Source organism: Bos grunniens, chromosome 22 (genome assembly GCF_055505025.1).
Source record: "Bos grunniens cultivar Pamir isolate PY7600 chromosome 22, Bosgru_T2T1.0, whole genome shotgun sequence".
In the NCBI taxonomy this organism is placed as follows: domain Eukaryota; kingdom Metazoa; phylum Chordata; class Mammalia; order Artiodactyla; family Bovidae; genus Bos; species Bos grunniens.
Window position 1 is genome coordinate 30,282,705 of NC_141186.1, and position 25,073 is coordinate 30,307,777.

Here is a 25,073-nt window from a genome sequence, read left to right on the forward strand (position 1 = left end):
GAGTCGGTGCCTGCACGAATTCGCCTCCCCCTCGCGTGGGCCGTGCTTTTGTTCGGCGGCCGCGGGCGGTACTGTGGTGCGGCTCCCGGGCCGGGCGGGCTAAGGGCCGGGCCGGGGCGGGGCGCGCGCGGGGCGGGGCGGAGCGGCCGCGGCGGGGCGGGCGGGGGCCGGGGTGACTCAGCCGCAGCTCGGCCCGCGGTCCGCGCGTCCGCCGGCCTCACAGGCGGGGCGGAGAAAATGGCGATGCCCCCGGCCGCCGCGCCCCCCGCCGGCGCCCGGGAGCCGCCGGGGCCCCGCGCCGCCGCCCCTGCCGCCGCGCCGCCGATCGGCCTGCAGCAGCTGTCGGCGCTGCGGCCCGAGCCGGGCGGGGTCCCGCTGCACTCGCCCTGGACCTTCTGGCTCGACAGGTGAGGGGGCGCGGGGCCCTCCGCCGCCGCCGCGCGCCCGCCCGGCCTGCGCCGCCGCTTTGTCTCGGCGCTCGCCCGGGCCGGGTGCGCCGGGGCCGCCGACCCCGCGCCTACCCCCGCGCCCGCCCAGGCGCCCGGCGCCCGGCCCCCGGCCCCGCCGCGCGAGCTCGCTTAGACCCAGCTCTGAAGCCCAGGTTTCGGCCGGCGCGAGCGGCCGTCGGGCGTCCTAGGCCAGGAGGAAAAACACGCAGTCCCAAAAGTTTCGGTAGCACTTTCCCCCTTTATTTCCTTCCGAAGAAGCAGTGCCGGCGGGCGGGCATCCCGGCTGGGCGGTGGGGGATGCCGGGCCTGGCGTGGGTGATCCGTAAAGTGGGGAGAGTGGTGCTGTCCTGGCTACGCCCACGGGGCTCTTGGGGAACTCTGGACAAGACCCTCACTGTGACAGCGCCCGGGAGAGTTGACCAGCCCCGTGGGAAGTGTGCGGCGGTGGTGTTACTATGGCACAGCGGGCGCCTGCCCCCCTGCCCACCGATGCTGCCTTGCACACTTCTTTGAATTCTTTCTCATTCACTGGGCAGCTATTTCTTGAACACTTACTGGGGACCGATCCACACGCCTCCTAGGTGCTGGGGATTCAGTGGTGAGCCGTGCCTCACCTTGTTAGTAGAGTGCAGACGATTGCAGCTTCCTAAGGGCAACAGCTCAAGTACCTTCTCAGAAATGCCCACCTGACTGTCACATCGAAATTAACACTCCTCATTCCTATCACTCCTGCCCTCCCTGGTCTTCTTCGTAATGTTTATAATGCTACCGAGTTGTGTTGTGTAGGACACTGTTTATTTTCAAACTGTCTCAATCTCTCAACATTTACCCCTCTGTTCGGGGCCAGAGAGCAGGAACTCTGTGCTTGACACCTAGTAGGAGCACAAGAAATTTTGACAAATGAATAAATGGATGAATTGCAAAGACCCTTCTTAGTATCTGTTATGCATCCGGTGCCCAAGGCTGACACTTAAAGATTGTCCCACGAGCTTACGGAAGTTTTGATGACACTGTGTCTACTCTGGTTAAGTATTAGGAAGGCCCGGATGTGACAGTTTTCTGTGCAAGTTACTCAGTAGACACAAATCTGGTTTTTAAAAGCCTTGCGTAAAATATGTGCAAGACTTTTAAAAAATGATGTTCATCTTTTCTTAGGAAAACAGGCTCATTCCTTTCTTCCTGTTGGAATTAGCACCCCTCTATGAGAGTTAACAGTTTGAAGTCATTGTCTCTTTCTGGAACACAAAAAAGTTAGGGGGTGGGGAAGATACAGTGAGTCGTTTTTTTTTTTTTTTTCCAGTGTTTTTACTTTCATTATGAGATGCTGAAAGAGCGTCTTACTGTCATAACAAGAATGGTTTTGGCAAACTGCAGCAGAATGAAATCATATACGTTTTTGTTTTCAGAAGTGTGTTATGTTGCTGTTACCTGGCATCTGTTTCCAAGGTGTTAAACCTGGATTTCTGGTCTACGATGGAGACTGTGGGCTGCTGGAAATAGTATCAAGAGAGTTTGTTTATAAACATGCACAACATTTTTAAGACCATTAATACTACATAGCAGCACAACTTTTAAAGAATATGTTACCCTTTTTTTAAATGAAGTATAGTCAATGTACAGTACTACTATAGTGTACAATATAGTGATCATAGTTTTTAAAAGTTACACTCTATTAATAGTTATTATAAGACAGTGGTTTTATAGCTTGTGTTGTACAATATAGCTTTATAGCTTAATACAACTTTTAAAGAATATTTTAAGATGAGAATATGGTGATTTCAGTGAAGAAAGACTATAGCTTTTCTGCTATGCATTTGCACATTTTTGTTCTCTGAAAGCCAGTAATCAAGTGAAATATGTTGTTGCCCCCATATCCAAATCTGTAACAGAAGTGGCTGTATTCATTTAGACATTATATTTAGTCTATATATCCCATAGGTTTTATTGAACTTTCTCTAGTTCTCTGGAGATGTAGAGTGCCTCTCTTCCCCTTGAGGTTGTGAACACATTATGTTCTAGAGGTTCCCACGTATCTTTTTCCCTCAGAGAAACAAGATTGTAGGGAGGGTGGTAAGGCTCTCTGGAGAGCCCTCCACTGCACCCTTCTCCCCAGATAGCTGATGTATGCGCTGATGAGATCAGTCTCGAGAACCACACCATCCAAAGGTCTCCTGCTACTTACACGCCTACTTACTTGGCACCTACCTCCTGGCCTGTCCTACCTTTCAGCCTTCTGTGTAGTGATGAACGAATGACCTAGACTCCCTAGGGCCTCACCTGCGTTGTTTGTGAAATGAGGATAAATAATCACAGGATACATTAGATAGGGCTGTTTGGTGGGTTACATGAGTGCTATGAGTGTAGAACACCAGCATTATTATCCAGTGCTCCCTAATTAACCACCCAGCCCCCATCAGTGATCCTCAGGGCAGCTTGTCTGATTTCAGTGTTAGAAAGCCAGCATCCTAATGTATTCCCCTCATGGTTGGATTTGAGAGTTCCCCACCTCCACCCCTACCCCCATAGAGTTATTTGCAGTTCCAATAGTAAACTCCAGTAGGTTCTTATTTAATTAGACTGTATGGCTAAAGATTCAAACATTTGGGGGATAATTTTGGCTAGGGATATAGGATGAAGAATTTTCCTCTCCTTTTCTGGGAATTTGAAACTCTGTCTTGTCTTGACTCTTAGAGGCCACTCCTGGTTGTGTGCCTCTGACTGCTTTGTGTTCATCTCATATTGACCCCTCCCCCACCTCTGAGTTTTATCTGCAGTACTCAGTGCTCAGGCCTCTTCTTGTTCCCATGTACACCAGTGATCTCATCCAGTCACAAGGCTTTGGGCTCCATCTGGACCGCTGGTGATTCCCAAGACCCTACACTGGTGCATTCAACTGCTCCTCTCCATCCCCATGTGGATGTCTGATACACATCCCAGCTTGACACGTGCCAAACTACTTCTTCAGCTGCCCTCCCCATCTTGCCTCCTTGGACTGAGCTGTCTCAAACCAGAGCAGTTAACAGCAACGCATCCTTCCAGTTGTTCACCCCACCCTTACAATCTTAGAGTCACCCATGACTCTCTTTTCCTCCTTATCTCCCCACTTTCTCTGGCCCCTTCCACATCCTCCTCCTTCCCACTGCATCCATTATCAACAAGTGCTATTGATTCTACCCTCAAAATGTATCCAGAATCCAGTGTATTCTCACCACCTGCATCCCAGACCCTGTCCCACACCACGTCTGTCTCTTGGATGAAGGAAAGAGCATCTTCACTGCTCTTCGTGCTTCTGCTCTTGCCCCACACAGTGCGTTCCCAGCATAGCAGCCAAAGCAGTTCCTTTAAATACCGTAGTGAAAGCCAGTCACCTCTCTGCTCCCCAGTTGTCTCAAGCAAAAGCCAGAGTGGTCATCACAGCCCTTGAGACTGCAGCATTTCCCACCCCGCTTAGGACACCTTTCTCCTATTTCTCTGTCACTCTCTGTCCTACACGTGCCCTTCTAGCTCGCTGGCTCCCTGGCTCTTTCTCCATCATCGCAAGCCTGGGCCTTTGCCATTGAGGGGCCTTCCTGATGGGCTGCTCTACCCTCAGTCACATCTACTAGGTCTGCACTTTGCTTCCCTCTAGTCTCTGCTTCAATGTCATCTCAGCAAGGCCTGCCTTGACCACTGATAGAAGCTGATGCACACCCCCGGACTTCCTCCCAGGCCCCTGCCTCCCTTTTATTGTCTCTGTAGGATTAGCATTGCTTGTCTGTCTTCTCTAACCAGAGTGTATGCTTCCCAGGATTCCTCTCCCCACTGCTCTATCCTCGACTCCTAATTCAGAGCCTAGGACAGGCTAGGTTAGCCAGCACTAAACATTTAGGTGTTGCACTCAATATGCCTGCAAATTTGGAGAACTCAGCAGTGGCCACAGGACTGGAAAAGGTCAGTTTTCATTCCAATCCCAAAGAAAGGCAATGCCAAAGAATGTTCAGACTACCACACAATTGCACTCATCTCACACGCTAGCAAAGTAATACTCAAAATTCTCTAAGCCAGGCTTCAACAGTACGTGAACCTTGAATTTCCAGATGTTCAAGCTGGGTTTAGAAAAGGCAGAGGAACCACAGATCAAATTGCCAACATCTACTGGATCATAGAAAAAGCAAGAGAATTCCAGAAAAACACCTACTTCTGCTTCATTGACTATGCTAAAGCCTTTGACTGTGTGGATCAGAACAAACTGGAAAATTCTTCAAGAGATGGGAATACCAGACCACCTTATCTGCCTCCTTAGATATTTGTATTCAGGTCAAGAACAACAGTTAGAACCGGACATGGAACAATGGACTGGTTCCAAATTGAGAAGGGAGTACATCAACGTTGTATATTGTCACCCTGCTTATTTAACTTATATGCAGAGTACATCATGCGAAATGCTGGATTGGAGGAAGCACAAGCTGGAATCAGGATTGCCAGAAGAAATATTAACAACCTCAGATACGCAGATGACACCACCCTTATGGCAGAAAGCGAAGAGGAACTGAAGAGCCTCTTAATGAAAGTGAAAGTGGAGAGTGAAAAAGCTGGCTTAAAACTCAACATTCAAAAAACTAAGATCGTGGCATTTGGTTCCATCACTTCATGGCAAATAGATGGGGAAACAATGAAAACAGTGAGAGACTGTATTTTGGGGGTCTCCAAAATCACTGCAGATGGTGACTGCAGCCATGAAATTAAAAGATGCTTGGTCTTTGAAAGAAAAGCTATAACAAACCTAGACAGCATATTAAAAAGTAGAGACATTACTTTGCCAACAAAGGTCCATCTAGTCAAAGCTATGATTTTTCCAGAAGTCATGTATGGATGTGAGAGTTGGACTATAAAGAAGGCTGAGTGCTGAAGAATTGATGCTTTTGAACTGTGGTGTTGGAGAAGACTCTTGAGGGTTCCTTGGACTGCAAGGAGATCCAACCAGTCCTTCCTAAAAGAAATCAGTCCTGAATATTTATTGGAAGGACTGATGCTGAAGCTGAAGCTCCAATATTTTGGCCACCTGATGTGAAGAACTGACTCATTTGAAAAGACCCTGATGCTGGGAAAGATTGAAGGCAGGAGAAGAAGGGGATGAGATGGTTGAATGGCATCACCAGCTCGATGGACATGAGTTTGAGCAAGCTTCGGGAGTTGGTGATAGACAGGGAACCCTGGCATGCTGCAATCCATGCGGTTGCAAAGAACCGGACATGACTGAGTGACTGAACTAAACTGGACTGACTGAAACATTTAGGAGGCTGTTGAAATCTACCCTCAGTGACTTTCCCTTCAGGAGAAGGGGATGATTTTACTCTAATTTTCATTTGCAAATCTGCATCCTAACCCTGACCTCTCTCCTGGGTTCTTACACCCAGAACCAACCCTGTGATGATCAGCACCACCTCGTCCTACCTGGCACCCCCTTCTTCCTCAGATGCCCTTCCCTCCCCAGTTCTGTACTTCACATTGTCCATGTACTCTGGGAAGACGTGCTCCAAGCCTAAGCCGTCCCCTCCTCTCCTCGTTCCTCCCTCTGCACTCCCTGGTTCTCTACAGCCTCAGTCACACTGTAGCTTCTTGCTCCAAGCCTGTCCTTCCTCCAGGCATCTCCTACACCTTCAGAGTTAGCCTTCTAAGTGACACCTGACCTCACCCTTTCTGCCTCTCTGTTCTGCCACAGTAGTCAGTTTTGACTGTGTCTCTCATCACCTAAGGGTGCCTCTGTCATGGATTGTGTGCTCCAGACGGGTCGAATTGTGGATCTCCACCCCTGCTTCCACCAGAGCAGGTCTGATTGGTTTTGGTGGTGGTGGTTTTTAGAAGTGAGCCATGTTCATTTGAAAAATGAAAGCATTGAAAAAAACCATTCCTCAGCTTTGAAAAATTGAAAAAAGCATTCCTCAGCTTTGAAAAAAATGAAAACCATAGGTTTGCAGATTGTGGTACAAACTTCTTTATTGCTCATTTAATGTGAAACTCACCTCCTTTTTAGCCTCATCACCTGTGTCTCCCCAATTCCATTATTTCACTCAGTCTGTCTATTCTTTCTGATAACAGCAGATGCCTGCCCTTTCTCCTGGATAAACCATGGACTTGCCATCCTCTGAGATATATCTCATGATATTGCTTCTGTTTGGGGTGCCCTTCTCTCCTTCTTCTACCTGAAAACCTGCCACGCATGCTTTGAGGCCTTTCTGAGATGCCCGCTCTGTAATTGTCCTTAATTACATAATAGCCCTTGGCCCCGGCGGGGTTAAGTGCACCTCCTTTGTGTCCCTGCAGCATTTTTATAGCCTGTATTTGTATTAAGGATCGTTGATGCCTCTTCTGTCCCTCCCTTCTGATCATGAGGCGCGGAACTGCCTCGTGTCTTGACTCCCAGAAGGAAGTGCGCCTTACAGTGTGCATTGTAGGTACTTAGTGAGTATTTGTGTCCTTGTGTTTTTGATCACAACTGTGGGCCCTCTCTACGTCGCCCACTGACTCCACCCCGTCACGGTTTAACTGCACCCAGTCAGTTGAAATGCAGGCCCTCACCCTGCCCTAGACCTACTCCATCAGACCTGGCGTGGCATGTGCATTTGGAACCATGGACCCTCATGTGCATTTGTAACGGATGCATTAGGCGCCTAACGTGCCAGTTACTGTTGTCCTTATTGATCAAATTACTTAAGCATATCAGCTGCCAGTTACTGTTGTAGCTGCTGAGAATGCAAAGATGACAGCATGGGCCTGGGCCTCCTAGGAGTTCCAGGAGGAGCTCTGTCTGCCTCAGTAGCATCGATGAAGAGTTTGATGAGGGACCCGCCTTCCAGGGTGAAATGTGTCCAAGGGCATTCCGGTGGTGGCTCCATAGTAACAGGCATGATGGGGGCAGGGTGGGACCAGGCTTGACACAGAGGACCCCCAGAATGTCCTTCCTCATCCCAGAGTGGCCTGCTGGGTCTAGGCACGGGCGGGTGACAGGGAGAGAGGAACTGGCGTTTCGACTTCTCCTATTCTTTTTCTCCATTCTTGCCTTTCTGAACCCACAAACTCTTACTTGCCAGGATTTTATTTTCTGTGAGGCAAGTGTTTCTGGGTACTTCAGGCAGGGAAAGGCCCAGACTTTGGGGCTCACAGCCTGTCACCTGTGGGTCAGTAGCTGCTTCCTGCAGACAGGCCTGAAGACCTTAGACATCCTCACTCAGAAAACTTACCAGTCCTTACCTGGTATATAGTAGCTTCTTAAAATATATTTTCCTGCTTTCAGTGTAATGGATGCCATTTCCTTATTTCCAAACCTAAGGCAGCTGGTGAGACCTCAGTGACCTGTCACGATGACAGTTCAGAGCCTGGCCTTTTTCACTTCCGCTGTCAGCTCTAACACTGTTAAACTTCTTTATCCCCCATCCTCTGTGTACTAAAGGATTCATCAGATATCTAGATCAAAGAGTCGTAGTTGCTACCATCAGGGAGCTCATAGGCCAAGAGTGACAGCAGATAGAAGCAGGGAAAAATCAAACTCAAGTAAACATGCAAAGATAAAATATTTAGATTATGTGGATAGTTTCAGTAGATGTGCTATTAAATGTTATTAATAGGCTCTTACCCATTTTTGCAGGTGACTCTCAAACAGGAAGCTGATGTAGCCGCAAGCCACAGATCTATCTAAAAGTGATTAAACTGCAATCATCTCTAATGGAGTGAATGATAGACAAGGGACGTCCTTCCTCATGTATCTGGGCTTGTGCAGGTTTTCTCTGTGACAGCCGAGCCTGGTGTTAGTAAATTCAGCAAGAAGACTGGCTTTTAGGAGTCGTATCCCTGGCTTTAAAAATTTCCCCATTTAAGTTATTCTCCTGGCTGAAATGAAATGATCTCTCGTAAAAGTAAGGTGAAGCCACCATTCATCTTTTCACCAATGTTTATTGTGTACACATGTGCACTGTACGTGTGTTTCCATAACTTGGCTGTCCTGTACCATACGTAAAGCTTTAAACACCTTGTTTGTCACTTTAACCAATTAATATTTACTCCTGTTTATTCGGTGCAATGGGCAAATGACTGGAGCTGTATGTAGTTATTCACGGAGTCCTCACGATACTGGAGTGGGCAGTACAGCAACATTTTGCATAGGATATGCTTTAGGCCCAGAGAAGTAACTTACCTGAGGTCACAAAGCTAACGTAGAACAGAAACAGGGTTTGGAGTAAGGACTGTGTGACCCCAAGCACCAGCATCCCTCACTCCACTGAACACTGCTTCCCTGTGAGTATGAACCATGAATGGCAAACAGTTCTCCCCTGTCCATAGCTTTAGATATGGGAGCTGGGCTGGACTTCTCAAATAAGGAAACTGGGGGCCAGTGTAACAGGAAATACATAAGCCAAGGACTCCCTGTTTCAAAATTGACAGAGAAAAAGAAGAGAGTCCCACCTAAAACTCATATTTAAGTGCTTTTATAGGATTGTCCTTCACATTTTAATGATAAACATGTCTTAATCATCTCTTTGGATGATTGAAAAAATATCATTATTTTCATAGATGCATTTTTTTCCCAGTGATTTTTTTTTTATTTTTCTGATGATGCTGTCTGTAGTTGATTTAGTTTAAAAGAATTTTGTTTGGATGTAGTTGCTTTATAATGTTGCTGTACAGCAAAGTGAATGAACCATACATATACAGAGTTCATTAGATTTTATTTCCCATTTCTTGTGGTGATTTGCTTTAGGTGATGTAAGTCAAGAAACCTCAAACTTATACAGACAAATCCCCTGGGATTCAGTCGGTGTCAAGTGGGGCCTGGAGACTCTGAAGCTCTAACAAACTCCTGGGTGATGCTGCTGGCTGAGAGACTACAGTTTAAGTGGCATGGATGTGGGCAGGGTTTGGGGAAACCTTTCTAGCTTCTTTCCTTTATTGGAAGCATCTCCAGGAATCTAGGTCCCTGGTAAGGGGTGCTGTGCTCCACTGAGAGCTAGCTAGGCAATGGTTCACATCATTTCCTTAAGTACTTACAAAGAGAGTAAGTTCATCTGTCTGCATGAATTTTATTTCTGAGCTGAGCCTGCAGCAGCCAGGTGGGGTTTAGGAGAAAGCACATTTGGATTGTTGGCAGGTCGGGATTGAGGGTTGCAACATGCAGGAGAATTGAGAATGTATTTGGTCCAGAGTTGTGTTCACAGCACCAAGCAGAGTAGGGATCGTGCCAGAAGTGATCAGTTTAGGTTAGTGACAAAGAGCCAGGTTGCCAGGGACCCTTGGTTCTGGTATCAACCCTGCCACTAGTCAGCCAAGAGTCTCTGGGCAAGTTACTGCTCTCAGATTTAGTTTGCTTATCTGCAAAGTGGGGCTGTAACCATTATTTAATTAAGAATTTAATTAATAAATACTGCTTAATTAATGGTGCATACACATGGCACATGATGTGTGGTCTTTTTACCTACTGGGAGTGCAGTAAGTATCTCTGGAGTAAGAAAGGTTAAAAATGCTTTGAAGTGTCTCAGACTTCAGTTGAACTAAATGAGTTCTGACTTGTGGAGATTCTCAGGGACCTGCTTTAATGAGTACATAAAGATGACTTGTAAATAGCACATTACATTTTTGCATGTAAATGATAGTTATGTGCCTGGAAGCCACTTAAGTAGAATAGTTGGTCCAACTTACCAAACTTCCTGCCTTCTCCTAACTCCCCAAATGGGGATGGATTTTAACTGATTTCACATAGAGAAACTTAAGATGCATATGTTGTTATTCTGTCATTAAGTTGAAGAGACACAGGAGTAATATAAAGCTGGATTTGGGCATTTTGGAAGTTCAAGGGTTCCCCTGACATCTTTTACTAATCATCTATTTGGCAGACCTGGAAGCATTCCTTCCCACTCTGCCTTGACCATCAGCTTCCGGATTCACCAGGTCCAAGTGGAAGCAGCTCACGGAAGCTGTGGCCTTAAGCCCAGAAAGACTGGCACCCTATGGGCTTTCTTTTCTAAGGATGGATCCAGGAGGTTCTAGGCTCTGTGTAACTTTCGCAGAGTTCTTGGGATTTTTGCTCTCTGACCCACAGATGAGAAAATGCACTTGCTGTCTCTCAGCTCTGATTGCTTCCTCCTCTGTTCGCTTCCTCCTCTGTTCCTCTTCTGCTGCTGGTGGTGGTGACAGCAACCACTGCTTCTGAGATACTGGGCGCTGTGGAAGTACTTCATGTGCATTCACTCGTGTAGTCTAAGTAGAGAAGCGGTGAGGGGTAGAGCCCATGTTCCTCGGAAATGGGAAGCGAGGTTCGGAAGAGTCAGGCTCATCACACGGCTGGTGGGTGGCAGAGCTGGGAACTCAGACCTGTCGACTTCAAACCCCTCTGCTTTCCTGCCTTCGTGCTGCAGGCCAGTGTGACTCTTGTTTGGCAAATTATCTTAAAATGATGACCTGCAGATGTGTTCCTCCTGAATTATGTTCCTTGATTCCCATTTGGGGATATCATTGTGGCCAGGGATCCTGGTAACATCGATCCCTGTCATGTGTCTCTGATTCTCCCCCCTCCCAGCAGTGTGGCTTGATGGGTGGTGACGGAGGAGAGGATCACGGGCTATAGCAGTGGGTGGGCCCAAGGAGGGAGCAGGTCATCTAAGAAGGGCTGAGAGGGGATTGCCCTAGGATGTGTCACCTGTGACCACCAGTGTTGACAGTGACTGCATGTTTTTTACTGAGGAGCAGACTCATCCAAGAGGAAGATTCTGGGCATCAGAGCCAGAGAGACCAGGAGAGGAACCCAGCTCTGCTACTTAACAACATGCTCAGTTTTGAACTCTGTACATGGAGACAGTGGTACCAGTACCCTGGCAGGATTGCTATAAGGAATAGAGATCTATATATGCAAAGCCCTGTCATATAGCACAGGCTCAATAACAGGAAGCCGTTATTACATTACTGTCATTAAATCACAAGGGAAACTTCTAGTTAAACAATTCAGACTCCTTGACCTGATCCATCCAGGAGACATTTACTGTTCCATTGCTGCATTCTCAGCTCCAGCTGTGTACTGTGGGAGGCAGATGTAGTATTTAAAGAATGAAAATAGGTCCTGACTCCTTGGTTCTGTGATTTTCCACAGCTTTGGCTGTATGGCCTTCTAGAAATGGAAATAGTCAATGTGTATATTTCTTTCTCAACTTTTTCTCCCACTTCCTGCCTCCCAGCTCCCTCCCTGCAAAAAAGTATCTAAATATTATTTCTTTGCCTTCAGATATCTGGGGAATTCAGAGAGGCAGGGTGCCTAGTTCTAGAACACACACACCATGAGGACAAGGACTTTGTCTAGATTGATCACTGTCGTACCCCCATTAGCTAAAAGAGGTGTGCAGTGAATCTTTGTTGATTGAACAAATTACGTCTTCTCAGGCTGTTTCTTTTATGTCCGTGGCAGGGTTTCTCAGCATGGACTCTTGACAGTTTGGACCTGATCATGCTTCGTTGCGGGGGCTGTCCTGTCCACCATGGGAGAGTCCAGAGCAGTCCTGGCTCTTACCCACCCAGGGCCAGTAGCACCCTCCCCATTGTAAAAGCCAGAAATGTCTCTGGATGTTGCCAAAAACCTTTCTTTCCAGAGGCCACATAACCCTTAGATGAGCACCCTTGGTCTGCAGAGAGGGGTTTGGGTTAGGGTTCTGTTGAGAGGTTTGGGTTTTTGTAACATGAATAAAGTAAAAAGATTTGTTTTAAGATGTGAGAATGTACTATAAGTGTGATAGCAGTAAAAAAAAAAAAAAGAAAGAAAAAAAAAAGTTTCATTGAAATCCACTACAAACACTTCCCTTCCAGTTGCTGCAACTGTCTGTCAGAGGAAGTGGAAAGAGAAGGTGCGGGCTGGGCTGAGGCTGTGCCAGGAACCCCCGGCAACTGCTGCTTAAAGAAACAGTAACTCTGGATGGCACAGCTTCCAGTTCAATTTGGAATCAGCAAGTCCAGTACAGATTAACCTGTTTACAAGGCAGATCACTTATACATCTTGGCCAGCTGGCCTTTTTAAGATCAGTTCTGTGGATATTTGGCCCAGTATTGCTTGTTAAAGATAGCTGAGGTTCAGGCATGAGGTGTAGTCTTTCTTGTGACTGTCCGGATCAAATTTGGCTTACAGAAGAATGAGTTTTCTTATACTGGCTAAGCCAATTCACTACTATCAGAAGCATTGTTTTCTTACTTTGACACCTGGGTATTCATAAAACTGTCCAGCAGCTGGAAAGAACATTGAAAATCAGAGAATCTGACCTCCTTCATTTAGAAATTAGAAAACTCATCTTCCATAGAAGCTGACACTTTTCCTTTCAAGGACCAATGCATCAGCACCTTGAGATATTAATCAGAATAGAGCTTTTGTTGCTCATGATCCTACTGCTTTTAGCGAGGACCTTCTCTACCTTGCTCTATTGCAGAGACTATTCTAAGAAAGTAATATGGACACAGTCTTGTATTAAAAGTATTATAGCATTCCACAAAAACAGCCTTGATGGGAACACACCAAGAGTCATTTGTGAAATTCCATTAAAAATATAAGTGTGTAGATGGTATTAACTGGACAGTTTAGCAGTGAGAGTGTAAAGAGCAGGAAATCTCAGGTTACCTGTATTCAGATGAGGTTTTTGTGGCTTGGGGCACATTACCAAACCTCTGCAGGCACTGGGCAGCTCACCTGTAAGATGGTGACAAGTAAGGATGACATCTAAGTACATTGGTGGGAATTCGGCACTGTAGTGAAGGTGACTTGCTTATTAGCATATAAGCGGGAGTTCAGTCCGCACACCCCAGCCCCTGACATCGTCGTCACGCCCTGAGAAGCGCTGCCCTGTCGTCTCATGCTGTAGCCTTTCTCAGACTCTAGAAATTAGATTTCTTTGAAAAACTTGAGCAGTGGAGCTTTGTGTAATTGTCTCCTGTTCTAGAATATGAATAAAAGACCAGAACGTGGAGACAGAGGCATTTTAAAAGAGAAAGATAAAGCAAAGGTTTACCAGTGATATTTTTTTCTAGGTTAAATAGTGATATCCTCATGTTGTATTTGCTTAAATTGACATCATGCTGTACGAGGTGAACACTCAAATTATAACTTGTTCTAAACCATCATAAATTGAATGATAACTTTAGAAGTTAGCAAAAATTCAAAATGCACAGTTTTAAAAATGAAGAAAAAGCTAGGTACATTTTCCTACCTTTGGACCTTCACTTTTTCCCCATACCCCATTAAGGACAGAACTTGTATGTGATCTGCTCTGTGCCTTGGGCAGTCAGGGATATATTTGCTGGGAATAGTTGGTGGAGACTAAACTAAACTCTTCAAAGGAAGAAAAGTCATTGTTAGAATAAATGCCAGTAAATTTTCCTGTAAAAGTGATAGATTGTTCATGGGGAAATCTGTTCAAAAAAGATTAAAGTTTGGGTTTTGTTTTTAAGTGTTTCACCCAGTTCTTTTGTAATTTAAGCCTCAAACAGCACGTGTGTGTGCTAAGTCACTTCAGTGGTGTCTGACTCTTTATGACCCCATGGACTGTAACCCGCCAGGCTCTTCTGTCCATGGGATTTTCCAGGCAAGAATACTGGAGTGGGTTGCCATTTCCTTCTCCAGGGGAATCTTCCTGACACAGGAAATCGAACGTGCATCTCCCACATCGCTAAGCACATTGAGGAAGCCTAAAGTTTGTGTTAAATAGCAATTCAGTGTTTATCTGAGTCAGTCCTTCAGTTCCTTGAGCAGCGCAGATAGACGGAGGCATTGTGGGCCTGGCACCGCTGCTGCAGGTGCTGATCGAGTCCTCTCTCTTCACTACACTGTAGTCTAGTGTAGTGTAGTAACAACACGGCTATCTTAGGCTTCCAGTCTGGCAGCAAAATGCGATCATGGTGGTTATTGTAGCTTTGCTTTTGTCAAACACAATGTCCAACACACTCATGATAACTAGAAAAGAGTCGCACACCTGGTACTTTGGGGAAGATTTATTTAATGGGCTCTACCTGTTCACCAGGGTCCCTTGTTCGCCCCCACACGTCTGTAACTGTACTTCCTTCTGACCTCCAGGCTAGGGAGCTGTGTCCAGAAGTATGTTTTTTGTATCAGGTTTGACACCCAGGTCCGTATCATTGGCCCATAGTTCCTGGACTGTCGTCTTCAGACCTTGGCCCCTTGGTGCCTGGTGCTCACCCCATAGCTGGGCGGGACCCTCTGCTCTGCCATCCCCTGCACCTTTGAGCTGGGTCAGTTCGGGGCACATTTCTAGCTGGGAAGTTCAGCATCTTGAAGTCCCTGTCAGAGGGTCAGCACTGGTAAAGAGCATTCTTTTTACAGGTTCCAGACTCTCATGGGTCAGCTGGGAACCAGTGCGTGCTCCTCACCACAAGACTTAGTTCTTACCAACAATCAGACATGGGGCTGTGGTGCATTACTTGAATTTTTAAATCTTAGGCATAATGTAGCTGGACCCGAACTTTCCTGAGCAAGACCTGCTAATTCAGTGTAGGGAGAAAGGAAAGATGGCCGGGTTGGAGAGGCTTCACTTCTGCAAATAGATGAGCACGTGTGCTGTTAGCCCTGACCCAGGACACGGTGCTGGGTAAAGCCGGTAGTGGACGGCTCCTCTGGTGAGTAAGCCTGTAGTGTGTTGCCATCTAGTGGAACATATGGCAAACTAAAGATTAATGTATTCCGACTGCAGAGTTCACCAGAGCTAATTACATGAGCCGGAGAAGATAGCTGAAAAGTATTTTGGAAACATGCAAATTCAGGTGAAACAAAAAGTCGGAGTGACTTTTAGTAACCATATTTTCTTAACGTTGGCAAAAGGTCAGCCCGTTTCTTAAGAGTTCATGAATATTTACCACCAGGGGACTAAGGAGTTTTTCAAACACGTAACCTGATCAGGACCACTCACTCTCATTGTCATCTATACAACAGGCCCCGTTTCCCGTTCAAAGTCCTCGACAAAAAAGGCTTGGTTATTACACGGTTATTTTAGTATTTTTTAGACTGTGATTTTAAGGCTTCGAATACCTTTCTCACTTACATTTCCACTTTTCCTATTAAATTTCCACAGGGTAAATATGCTTGTTTTTAGGAGAAGCAAGCACCTGACTTGACAGAGTAGGAGTTCCACATTTTAAATTCTAACTAGCATCCCAGACGTGTCTGCTTCTGCGGTTTCAGACCCGGTTGGTGTGCAGACCTGCAGACATAACACTGTGGTATGTTTCATGAACACTGACCCCTTGTTTTCCTTGTTTCTTTGCTCTCTGGCTTCTGTTTGCCTAGGTCCCTCCCTGGTGCCACAGCAGCTGAGTGCGCATCAAATCTGAAGAAGATCTACACAGTACAGACAGTACAGGTAAGGCCAAGAAACCTGCTGCTTGGGGAAGCTTTCTTGTCCAGCCTGAGACCTGCTGCTGAGCTAGCAGCGCCCACCCTGACTGCCCTGGCCTCAGCCCTCAGGTTCATTCCAGCAGAGCTTCCCTCAGCCATGTCTGCCCCAGAGGCAGCTGATCACACTACGCTTCTCTTGGTGACCTATAGGATGTTATCTCTACTTCAGTGTTTCCCAGACCCTCACGAACAGCAGTCCCTGGCATTGTTTTGAAGGTATCAGGCTGTGTCGCATTCAAACACCAGCTCAGCCGTTCCCCCCCGGGCTCTGTTTGCCATCAGTGAGAGGCGCTGGCACCCACTTGCAGGGCTGTCATAAGAAGGGTCACGGGTCATGGTGGGAGGACGGGACAGTGTTGAGCAACAACGTGGAAGGTGTCAGACCTGTTTCCTACTTCCACGTTCGAATTCCATCGTCCTGAGTTGGGCGAGTATCAGCCCTTTAATTGCTGTGAAACTGGTGTCGTGGTAGCACCTGCCTCCATAGGGGTTTGTGAGGACTGAGCAAGATGATGTCTTTACCAGGTTTCACGGGAAACCTGGCACACTGTGGGCTCTCAGCAAATGTGGGCTCTTAGATCTCTTAGTTCGTTCTCTATCCAACACTTAGGGTGAACATTAAAAAAAAAAAAAGAAAAAAAACTGGTTTATTTAGTTGATCACATTACTGTTTTGTTCCAAGGAAAATTCTATCGTTTCTCTCCCTTTTCTAGTTTAATACATTGTTGAACACAAAATAAGGCTTTTAGGCCCACTTCATACTTGCATTGACTATATGTCCTGAATTTTCTAGAAGGCCCAGTTTAAGTCATTTGTGCGTTCTGCCCCTAAATCTTTTAATGTCTTAGAAATTTCAATAGATTGGCGTTTAGACTGTGTCTCTCTGGCAACCTCTCACAGTAGCACAAGGATCCTATATTCAGATGCTTCTCCGTCTATCTGGTTCAGAAAATTTAGGGCTCAGGAATCTGATTGTAAGTGCCTCGCCAGCCACAGAAGACCCTAAGCGGGGTGTAAAAACACAGTCGCAACTGTAGGCCGTTTCTGATCTGGTTGAGAAAATGACATAAGCATGTGGAAAGCAGGATAACAGAGCTGCTGTAAATAACCAGTGCCAAGTACAAGCAGTGTCACACGGCAGCACGTGGGCCACCGTCCAGAGGGACAGATGCTCTCAGAGTCTGGGAAAGGCTCCCCTCCCTTCTCCCTGTGGTGACATTATGGGCCTTGGTACTTCTCCGCAGTGCCGCTGTGTAAACCTCCGAGCACTTGATTCTAAACCTGTCCTCATGTAGAAGTTCTTAGATCCCGCTGGTTTTATTATTATTTTTTTTTTCTGAGGTCCTCTTTAGACTTTTTCCACACTATTATGACATTGGATCATCAGAACTCTGCCTGGGATTCCAGGAAGACGTTGGTACGGGCACACTGAGGGATCAGTTTGTTTCCCTGACCCTGCTTGAAGACAACAGAGCGTTGGTTGAACCTTGATATCTGGCAGCAAGTGACTTAGGACCTTTAGGGACCAATTTAAATTTCCCAGGCCAGCACATACTAGGAAATACTTGCAAATAAACTTTATTGGGATATAATTTAGCAGGTTTCTGACGTGTACAGTTTGATAAATTTTGGCAAAGATACACAAGCATGAACTATCACTAGGATCAAGATAAAAAATTTTCATCCTGCCTTAAAATTCCTTCATGCCCTTTCCTTCTGATCCTTCTTTACAGAAGCAATCACTACTCACATTTCTGTCACCATGCCTTGGTTTTGTCTTTTATTGAACCTCATATAAATGGAATCACACAGTATTGTGTGTTGTGTCTGATTCCTTTCACTTCATAAATACTGAAGGATCAAATGAGTGAATGAGGAATTAATAAATGAACCAGTTACCTGAGTCACAGCAGACTGCTCGCATAAGGATCCATTAAGCTGTTTGTCACACATTCTCAATGGGGGCAAAAACTGATTCTTGGTAAGGAAAAAATGATTGTACTGTTTTCATATATTAAGCACAGATATGCATACAGTACGTGTACAGATACATAGTCTTTCGGTGGTATTAAAGTTTCACAGTAAAGTGATTAGGAGAAGCTCCTTCAGCACAGTGGGGTGATGATGTAACTCTGCCCTAAGGGGTCAGGAAGCTCTGTCGTATGCCTGATGTGTGTGTCCCCCTCCATTTCCTCATCTGTAAAACTGACATAGATAATAGCAGTTCTGCTCCCTAAGGTTGAATAAGGGATTAAGTGAGATTGCATAGCTCTTAGTAGTGCTTGGCACTTCATAAGCCCTCACCTGTCAACAGCTTTTACAAAAGCCAACACTTGTAATAAAAGTAGACCCGGATAATTCTACCCTTTAACTTCATCAGCTGACCAGGGAGGATGTGGGCTGAGGTGTAGGGTGGTCACATTGCCTGGGTTAGTATTGCATATCTTCCACTTAGTAGCTTGGGCAAGTTGTTTTGCTTCTCTGTATCTGTTTACTTATCTCTAAGATGGGGATAATCTGATACAAGTTGTATCATCAGTTTGTGAGAATGAAATGGCATAGGACTTAAAAACACATAGTAAGTGCGTGATGATAATAATAAATTCATCTGCCGTTATGTATCAGTTTCTTTTGGAACATCTTCTTGTACTTTCCACAATCATTTTTTTTAATTGTATTGCTGTATAGTTGTTTTACAATGTTGTGTTGGTTTCTGCTGTACAGCACAGTGAGTGAGCTATATGTATACATATAACGTCTTTTTTGGATTTCCTTCCCATTTAGGTCACCACAGAGCGTTGAGTAGAGTTCCCTGTGCTATACAGTACGTTATCCTTAGTTATCCATTTTACACATAGTAGTCGATAGGTGTCAGTCCCAGCCTCCCAGGTCATCCCACCCTGTCCCCTTTCCCCACTTGGTGTCCATGCATTTGTTCTGTACATCTGTGTTTCTATTTCTGCTTTGCAGATAGGTTCATCTGTATCATTTTTTCTAGATTCCACGTAAATACGTTAATATACAACATTTGTTGTTCTCTTTCTGACTTACTTCACTCTCTGACAGTCCCATTCATGTCTCTGCAGATGGCACAATCTTATTTTTTTCTTTCGATTTTTTGTGGCTGAGTAATATCGCACTGTATATGTGTACAGCGTCTCCCTCGTCCAGCCCTCCATCGATGGGCATTTAGCTTGTTTCCATGTCCTGGCTGTTGTGCGTATAGTGTCACAATGAACACTGGGGTGCCTGTGTCTTTCTGACTCTCAGTCATGTTTTAAATTCTGTGCACCACTGCTTCTAGATGATTTCAGGCAATTATTCCCCGGATTACACCACTGCAAATACCTCTACTTAAGGAAGACATGTTTAGCTTATCCACAGGTTTGGGGATTTCCGCCTGTATCCTAAATATCGGTGAATAGTTTTTGGTATTTGAGAACTAGCCTGGGTGCTGATTTTAAAAGCATTTGCAAATATGCTTTTTCCCTACTCTCTTTTTGTTCTGCAATGGTAGGTTTATTCTTGACTATTCACTCTGCCAGTACTAACAAATGTACATCCCCTAATTACGTCTGTTTTTCCTTCATGCGTGTTTAGATGCAATGTAAGTATCCTGTGTTATTATTGACTGCTTTCTGTAAGGACGTAGTATGTCTTGTTGTACTTTGAGGCCCTCAGCAAATCAGGGATGCAGATGGAGGGAGAGGAGGAATTGTCATCCCTATTGATTAGCTGGAGGGACTGAGTCTGGGAGGTTAGTGGCCCAAAACCTATGGTGGAAACAGCCCGTCATGCTGTGTCTCTGGGACCGGAAGCCCCTCCTCCTCTAGGTCCACCCTTTTGCTTTTGCTCCTCCCTGACCGAGGAGTAGATGGATGAGGCCTGTGCCTCCAGCCGGCCCGGTGACCCTTGCTAAGGACACTCTGATTACAGCCAACAATAATGCCCTCTGCTTAGAGTTAAATTTATTTCCTACTTTACGGCTTTTCTTGGAAAATTCCATGTTTCATTTAGATGTGTTTTCCAGACAGCCTATTGATTCCTTTTACTCTTGTGTAAACATTTCCAAATTTTCCACATTTCTCCTGTGTTTTTATGTCCTAAACGGATGCAGCACAGAATAGAAGAGAGCTTCTAAACAAGCTTGATGGGAGAGAGCTACCAGCCAGAAGCAGTTTGCAGGGGAGGGCTCTGTTGCTACCAAAATTTCAGCCCTGAAAACCCATTCCTGTACAGCATTCTAACCCACTCTCTTGTTAGTTGCTCAGTCGTGTCTGACTCTTTACGACCCCATGGACTGCAGCACATGAGGCTTCCTTGTCCTTCACCATCTCCCAGAGTTTGCTTAAATTCATGTCCATTGAGTCAGTGATGCTATCTAACCATCTGATCCTCTGCTGCCCCCTTCTCCTTTTGTCTTCAGTCTTTCCCAGCGTCAGGGTGTTTTCCAGTGAGTCAGCTCTTTGCATCAGGTGGCCAAAGTATTGGGACTTCAGCTTCAGCATCAGTCCTTCCAATGAATATTCATGGTTGGTTTTCTTTAGGATGGACTGGTTTGATCCCCTTGCAGTCCAAGGGTATGGCAGCACCTTAAAGGTGTATCACCTTACAGGGTGTTGCCACACGTGTCTTGTTCTATGTCCTACCCAGCGGTCCTGTAAATTGATGGACATTTTGCTTAAATTTAAAGGAAACAGAAACTTCACATTTCTTCCGTAAATGAACATCCAGCACTGTTTATTGTAAGCTGAAGGTCTTCATAAGAATATATGTGCGTGCTAAGTCGCTTCAGTCATGTCTGACTTAGCACAACTTTTCTCTGTTCCTCTCAATGTGTGAACCTCATTAGCTCGCTAATTCAGATTTTGTTTTTCATTCTTTGACTTCCTGCATGGTGGGAAATTGCCCTGATCCTAGCCTTCATCTTCCTTACTCCCCAACAGTCCTCCAAACTTTGGTTCTCACTCTAAGTCAGGCCCTTTGGAATTCAAGGCAAAACCCATTTCTCTCTCAAGTACCTAGCTTTCCCAAGTCAGAAGCACTTTGCTTTCAGCCTGTTGTGTCTGCTGTGATTTAAAAACATCCATTAAGCTCTCTATAGCTGCCTTCTTTCTTCTGGGCTCTGTCTGCCCTTTCCATAAACACCATTGATTCAGTTGGTGGGATACAAGCCCCAGCCAATTAGAATTACCTAAGGAATGAAAATGTTTGTTTAAAGATACTTTCCAAGATTTATATGCTGTGACCCTCAGAAGAAATTGTGGATTTGGGTTTTTTTTTCCTTTGGAGGTGTATTTGCTAGATTTTTCATTTTTTTCTGGTACACCACGTTGTCTGTCACCATGGGGCATTTTTTCTTCTCAAGTATTTTCAAGTTTATTCTCTCTTTTTTTTTTTTTTTCCTTCAGAACGTACAGTAAAAAACTGAGGAGGAAATTTACCAATTTTCCTGGCAATGACTGATGATCTATTTGGCAAAAAACTGTGAGGAGGAGCATAATTGCTTCAATCAGAACTAATAGGTTGGGGATTTATCAAGTGGACACTATTGTCTAGTGACTCTAACCACCCCTGAGACTCATCACAGCGCCCTGCCCCTCACTGATGGCCACACATGTTGACTGAATAAATGATGCTGGACTTCCCTACCTCTCTTCCAGTTATCATTAAGTCTTTTGGGAAAAAAAAAAACCCATCATTTTAAATAAATATTGTGCTTAGTTCTACTGTTTGCAGGCCAGTTAGAATTAATTCTAAGTCTACAGGCTTTTGGAATCTATTTGCAAGGTTCTATCAATGATAAAACATAGATGTTTCAACAAAAATAAAAGTGTGTTACGGAGAACATGACCAGGAATTCTCCAGCTTCCGGGGAAACAGCGCTTTTACTTGCACAGGAAAGGGCGGGCAGGGTACAAGGAACTGTGTGATGCTGGCTTCCTCCCTCCAGCGCTTTCTCCATCACACATGCTTGAGGAGTAGTCCACACACTGGGTGAGGTTTGCAGTAAGGAAACAGACTGACTTTGTGCTGTGGACTTTAATGGGGCTGTTTTTAATGAAGGTACCACATCCTTCACTCTCATTTTGGGTTCATGCACAATCATGCAAACATGGGCTTGAATAAGTACATAGGTCAGAGTAAAGTCTTTTACTGTATCTTCTCGGGCTGTAATCTCCTCCTCTCAGATTTGCCAAGACTAACAAAATCAGTTGTCCATTTGCGTTTTCAGGGAAACTTCTAAAGTCACACACCTTAGCACAGTCCTTAGTGTAAAGTCACACACCTTAGCACAGTCTTTAGTGTGTTGTTCTTAAGTTTGGAATAGAAGAAGCATTTTGTTGTGTTTTCCATGGTGCCTCAAACACTGGGTGAAAAGTTAAGATTTGAGAACTTTGGCAAGAGTACAAGGGCAGGTGTTCTAGCCTGGGATCCCTTTTAGGAAACTTGAAGTTTGCCAGGTCTGAAGTCGTCTTGGTGAAAGCAGGCATTTATATTGTAGCGTAAATGTGTCCATAAATTCTGCACAGGTCCTTGCCATATCGTTGTGGAAGTCCCAGGCTAGAGCTAAGGCAGCAACATAGCCAGTAATTAAGGGAACCTGCTGGTGGGAAATGGTCTTCAATGGTGCCCCTCACTCTGTGACCTCGTGACCTGTTCCATGGCTTCTAGGATTGGAGAAAGATGTGCCTAAAATGGGTCGTAGTGTCTGCAGAGGAGGAAATTGCTGAGTGGTTAAGATCACAAGTTTTAGAGTCCACGTGCCTGGCTTCAAATTCCAGCTCTGCCTATTCACACAGAACAGAAATGAAATATTGGGATAATCTTACTATTTGCACGAATAGCAAACCATTTACATGGTAGGTGTCTCCACAAAGACAGACGTCTGTTTGATGACTTACAGAGTTAATTTCAGCTACTCCCTACTTTACCACCGTTTAGTATAAGGAACACTAGGTATTCTCATTAAATCTGTTGTCAAGTAGGGTGTGTTTCTTTTGCCTTCACTTCTATTTTCCCATTCATTATAGTTGGCCTTGCAATGAATCCAGCTTTAGTTTTTACACAACACGGGCTGAAACAACCCGATAAGATTGTTTTATCTGTGTTTGATGAGAAGAATTACCGTTCAACAGAGATAAAATCTCATTTCGCCTATGCTGCCCTTGGATTCGTTTTTCTGGTTGTTCTGTTGCTTGTTCTGTTCTCCTCACATCTGCTAGGAGTCCCGGTCTTCCTTGACTCAACCTCAGCACACAGAATGTTGTTTCTCATCTGTATAGTGATTCTGTGCAGAGATACGTTCATAGTGCAGTGATTCTCGGGCCGGTTCTGAACAAACTGGGACGAGTTCTCTCCTGTGTACACCTAGTCTTTGTCTTAAGCCTGGCAGTCATTCCAAACAGTCTTGCTGGGGGATTAGTCTGTGTGCCTCAGTTTCCTTATCCATAGAACAAGGCTAATAATTACACCTGCTATCAAGATTGTCATTAGGATAGATTTCGTAAACGTGTAAAAGTTCAGAGACCAAATTCTGGCCCTATTAATGTTCCCGCTTTTATTCTCATTGTTACTATTACTCTACTATTTTTACGTAATCTGTTTCTGACTACCAGCTACCATGTGTGTTAGTTCCAGCTGTTCTAACAGAATACTGTAGACTGAATGAATTCAACAACGAACGCTGATTTCAGCTGATTTCTCATGCTGAAGTCCAAAATCAGGGAGCCAGTATGATCAAGTTCTGGTGAAGGCACTCTTCCTGGTTTTATAGACAGACAGACAATCGTCTGCACGTGGTAGAGAGAACTCTCTTCCTTTCCTTTTCGGGACACCAATACCATCATGGCGCATGGGGTGTTCCATCCTTATGGCCTGATTTTGTCCCAAAGACCCCACCTCCTAATACCATCCCAGTGGGGTCTTGGGTTTCACTCTGTGAGTTTGGGGAGCATGCAGACATGGAATTCGTAACACCTTGTATCTTGGGGAACTTGTTGCTTTGGCAGTTGAGCTGTTCCTTTTTCCTGCTGGGAGAGGAAAGGAAGTGGGGAGTTTTCTGTTTGCCTCCTGTATACCCCCTCCCCCAATCCAAAGTGTAACAGACTCTTTCTAGGCTTAAAAGACAGAGTCTGTGTTACAAGGAAATACGGTTCAGTACATATATTCAGCACTACTGACTTTATTATATGCCATCTATGTGTCAGAAAAATCATTAGCAAGATCCTCACCCAGTTTTATGTGGAGACACATTGCATAAGAATGGTTGCTTAATAACCATAGTTTCCTGAAGCATACAACTTGGCCCGACTTCAGAAAAGAACATTCTTTAATGTTATGTTACATTTCCTAGCAGAAAATTAGAAAGAATACTGAGAAAAATCTAGTTCGAACGGATAGGACTTAATGAGAACCTGATTTTTTTTCTTTAACACATTAGTTTTATAATCTAGCAGTAGAGTAAGTCAATACTGGATATATTAAACAAAGTGTTTTTCTTTTAAGATATTCTGGAGTGTGTACAATAATATTCCTCCTGTGACTAGCCTGCCTTTGAGATGCAGTTATCATTTAATGAGAGGAGAGAGGCGACCACTCTGGTAAGTATCTTCTGTATAATTCGCAGTTATGGTGGGAGGGAAATGATTGTGAACTTAATAAAATGTTTAACTTCATGCCAAATTGGAATGCACAGTAATTTTCTCCTAGTGATGCTGCCATGATTTAATTTTGAAACAGGCCCTGCCCGCCATCCCTTTCTCCTTGTGCCCCAGGATGATGAGCAGGTGTCTCAGCATCTGCCCATGGAGGACCCTGCCATGGCCTCTCCATAAGTAGGTCCTGAGTAGTTCACTGAAGGGCCCATGTGGGTCTTTGTTTGGGGGCGTAGCATCATTTGGGTTTCTTCTTTCACTTGTTCAGCAATGACCCGGACAGTACAATGAAAAAGCTTATAGGCTTAGGGAAGGTGAGGGAACAGATGTGGTGCCCAGGAACTGAGCATGAACAGAGAGCACATCCCCTCAGACATACCTCACACGAACCACATAGAAAGTGTATGATACTGATCACGGCCCACAGTCAAGGGGAAGCTGTCTTTCTTCTTTAATGGCTGGGGTGGTGTTGAGGGTGGGGAAGAGTAAGCCACTTTGCCTCAGCTGGAATCCCAGGTAATAGTGAATCCTTGTATCATGTTCCTTGACTCTTCTAAGTCATTT

General features: G+C 45.1%; 1 protein-coding gene across 4 annotated transcripts in view; it reads left to right on the forward strand.

Moving 5' to 3' along the window:
• EIF4E3 (eukaryotic translation initiation factor 4E family member 3) overlaps nt 1-25,073 on the forward strand; it is a 73,273-nt gene that overhangs the window by 32,678 nt on the left and 15,522 nt on the right. For 2 of the 4 annotated variants that reach the window (XM_086366785.1, XM_086366786.1), the window contains exons 1-3: nt 220-407; nt 15,745-15,817; nt 24,361-24,455. In XM_086366785.1, coding sequence (XP_086222911.1) covers nt 238-407; nt 15,745-15,817; nt 24,361-24,455 — 338 coding nt within the window. In that variant the 5' untranslated portion in view covers nt 220-237. Of the gene's footprint in view, nt 1-219; nt 408-15,744; nt 15,818-24,360; nt 24,456-25,073 lie in introns of those variants that run through there. The other 2 variants (XM_086366783.1, XM_086366784.1) reach the window with 1 other exon arrangement.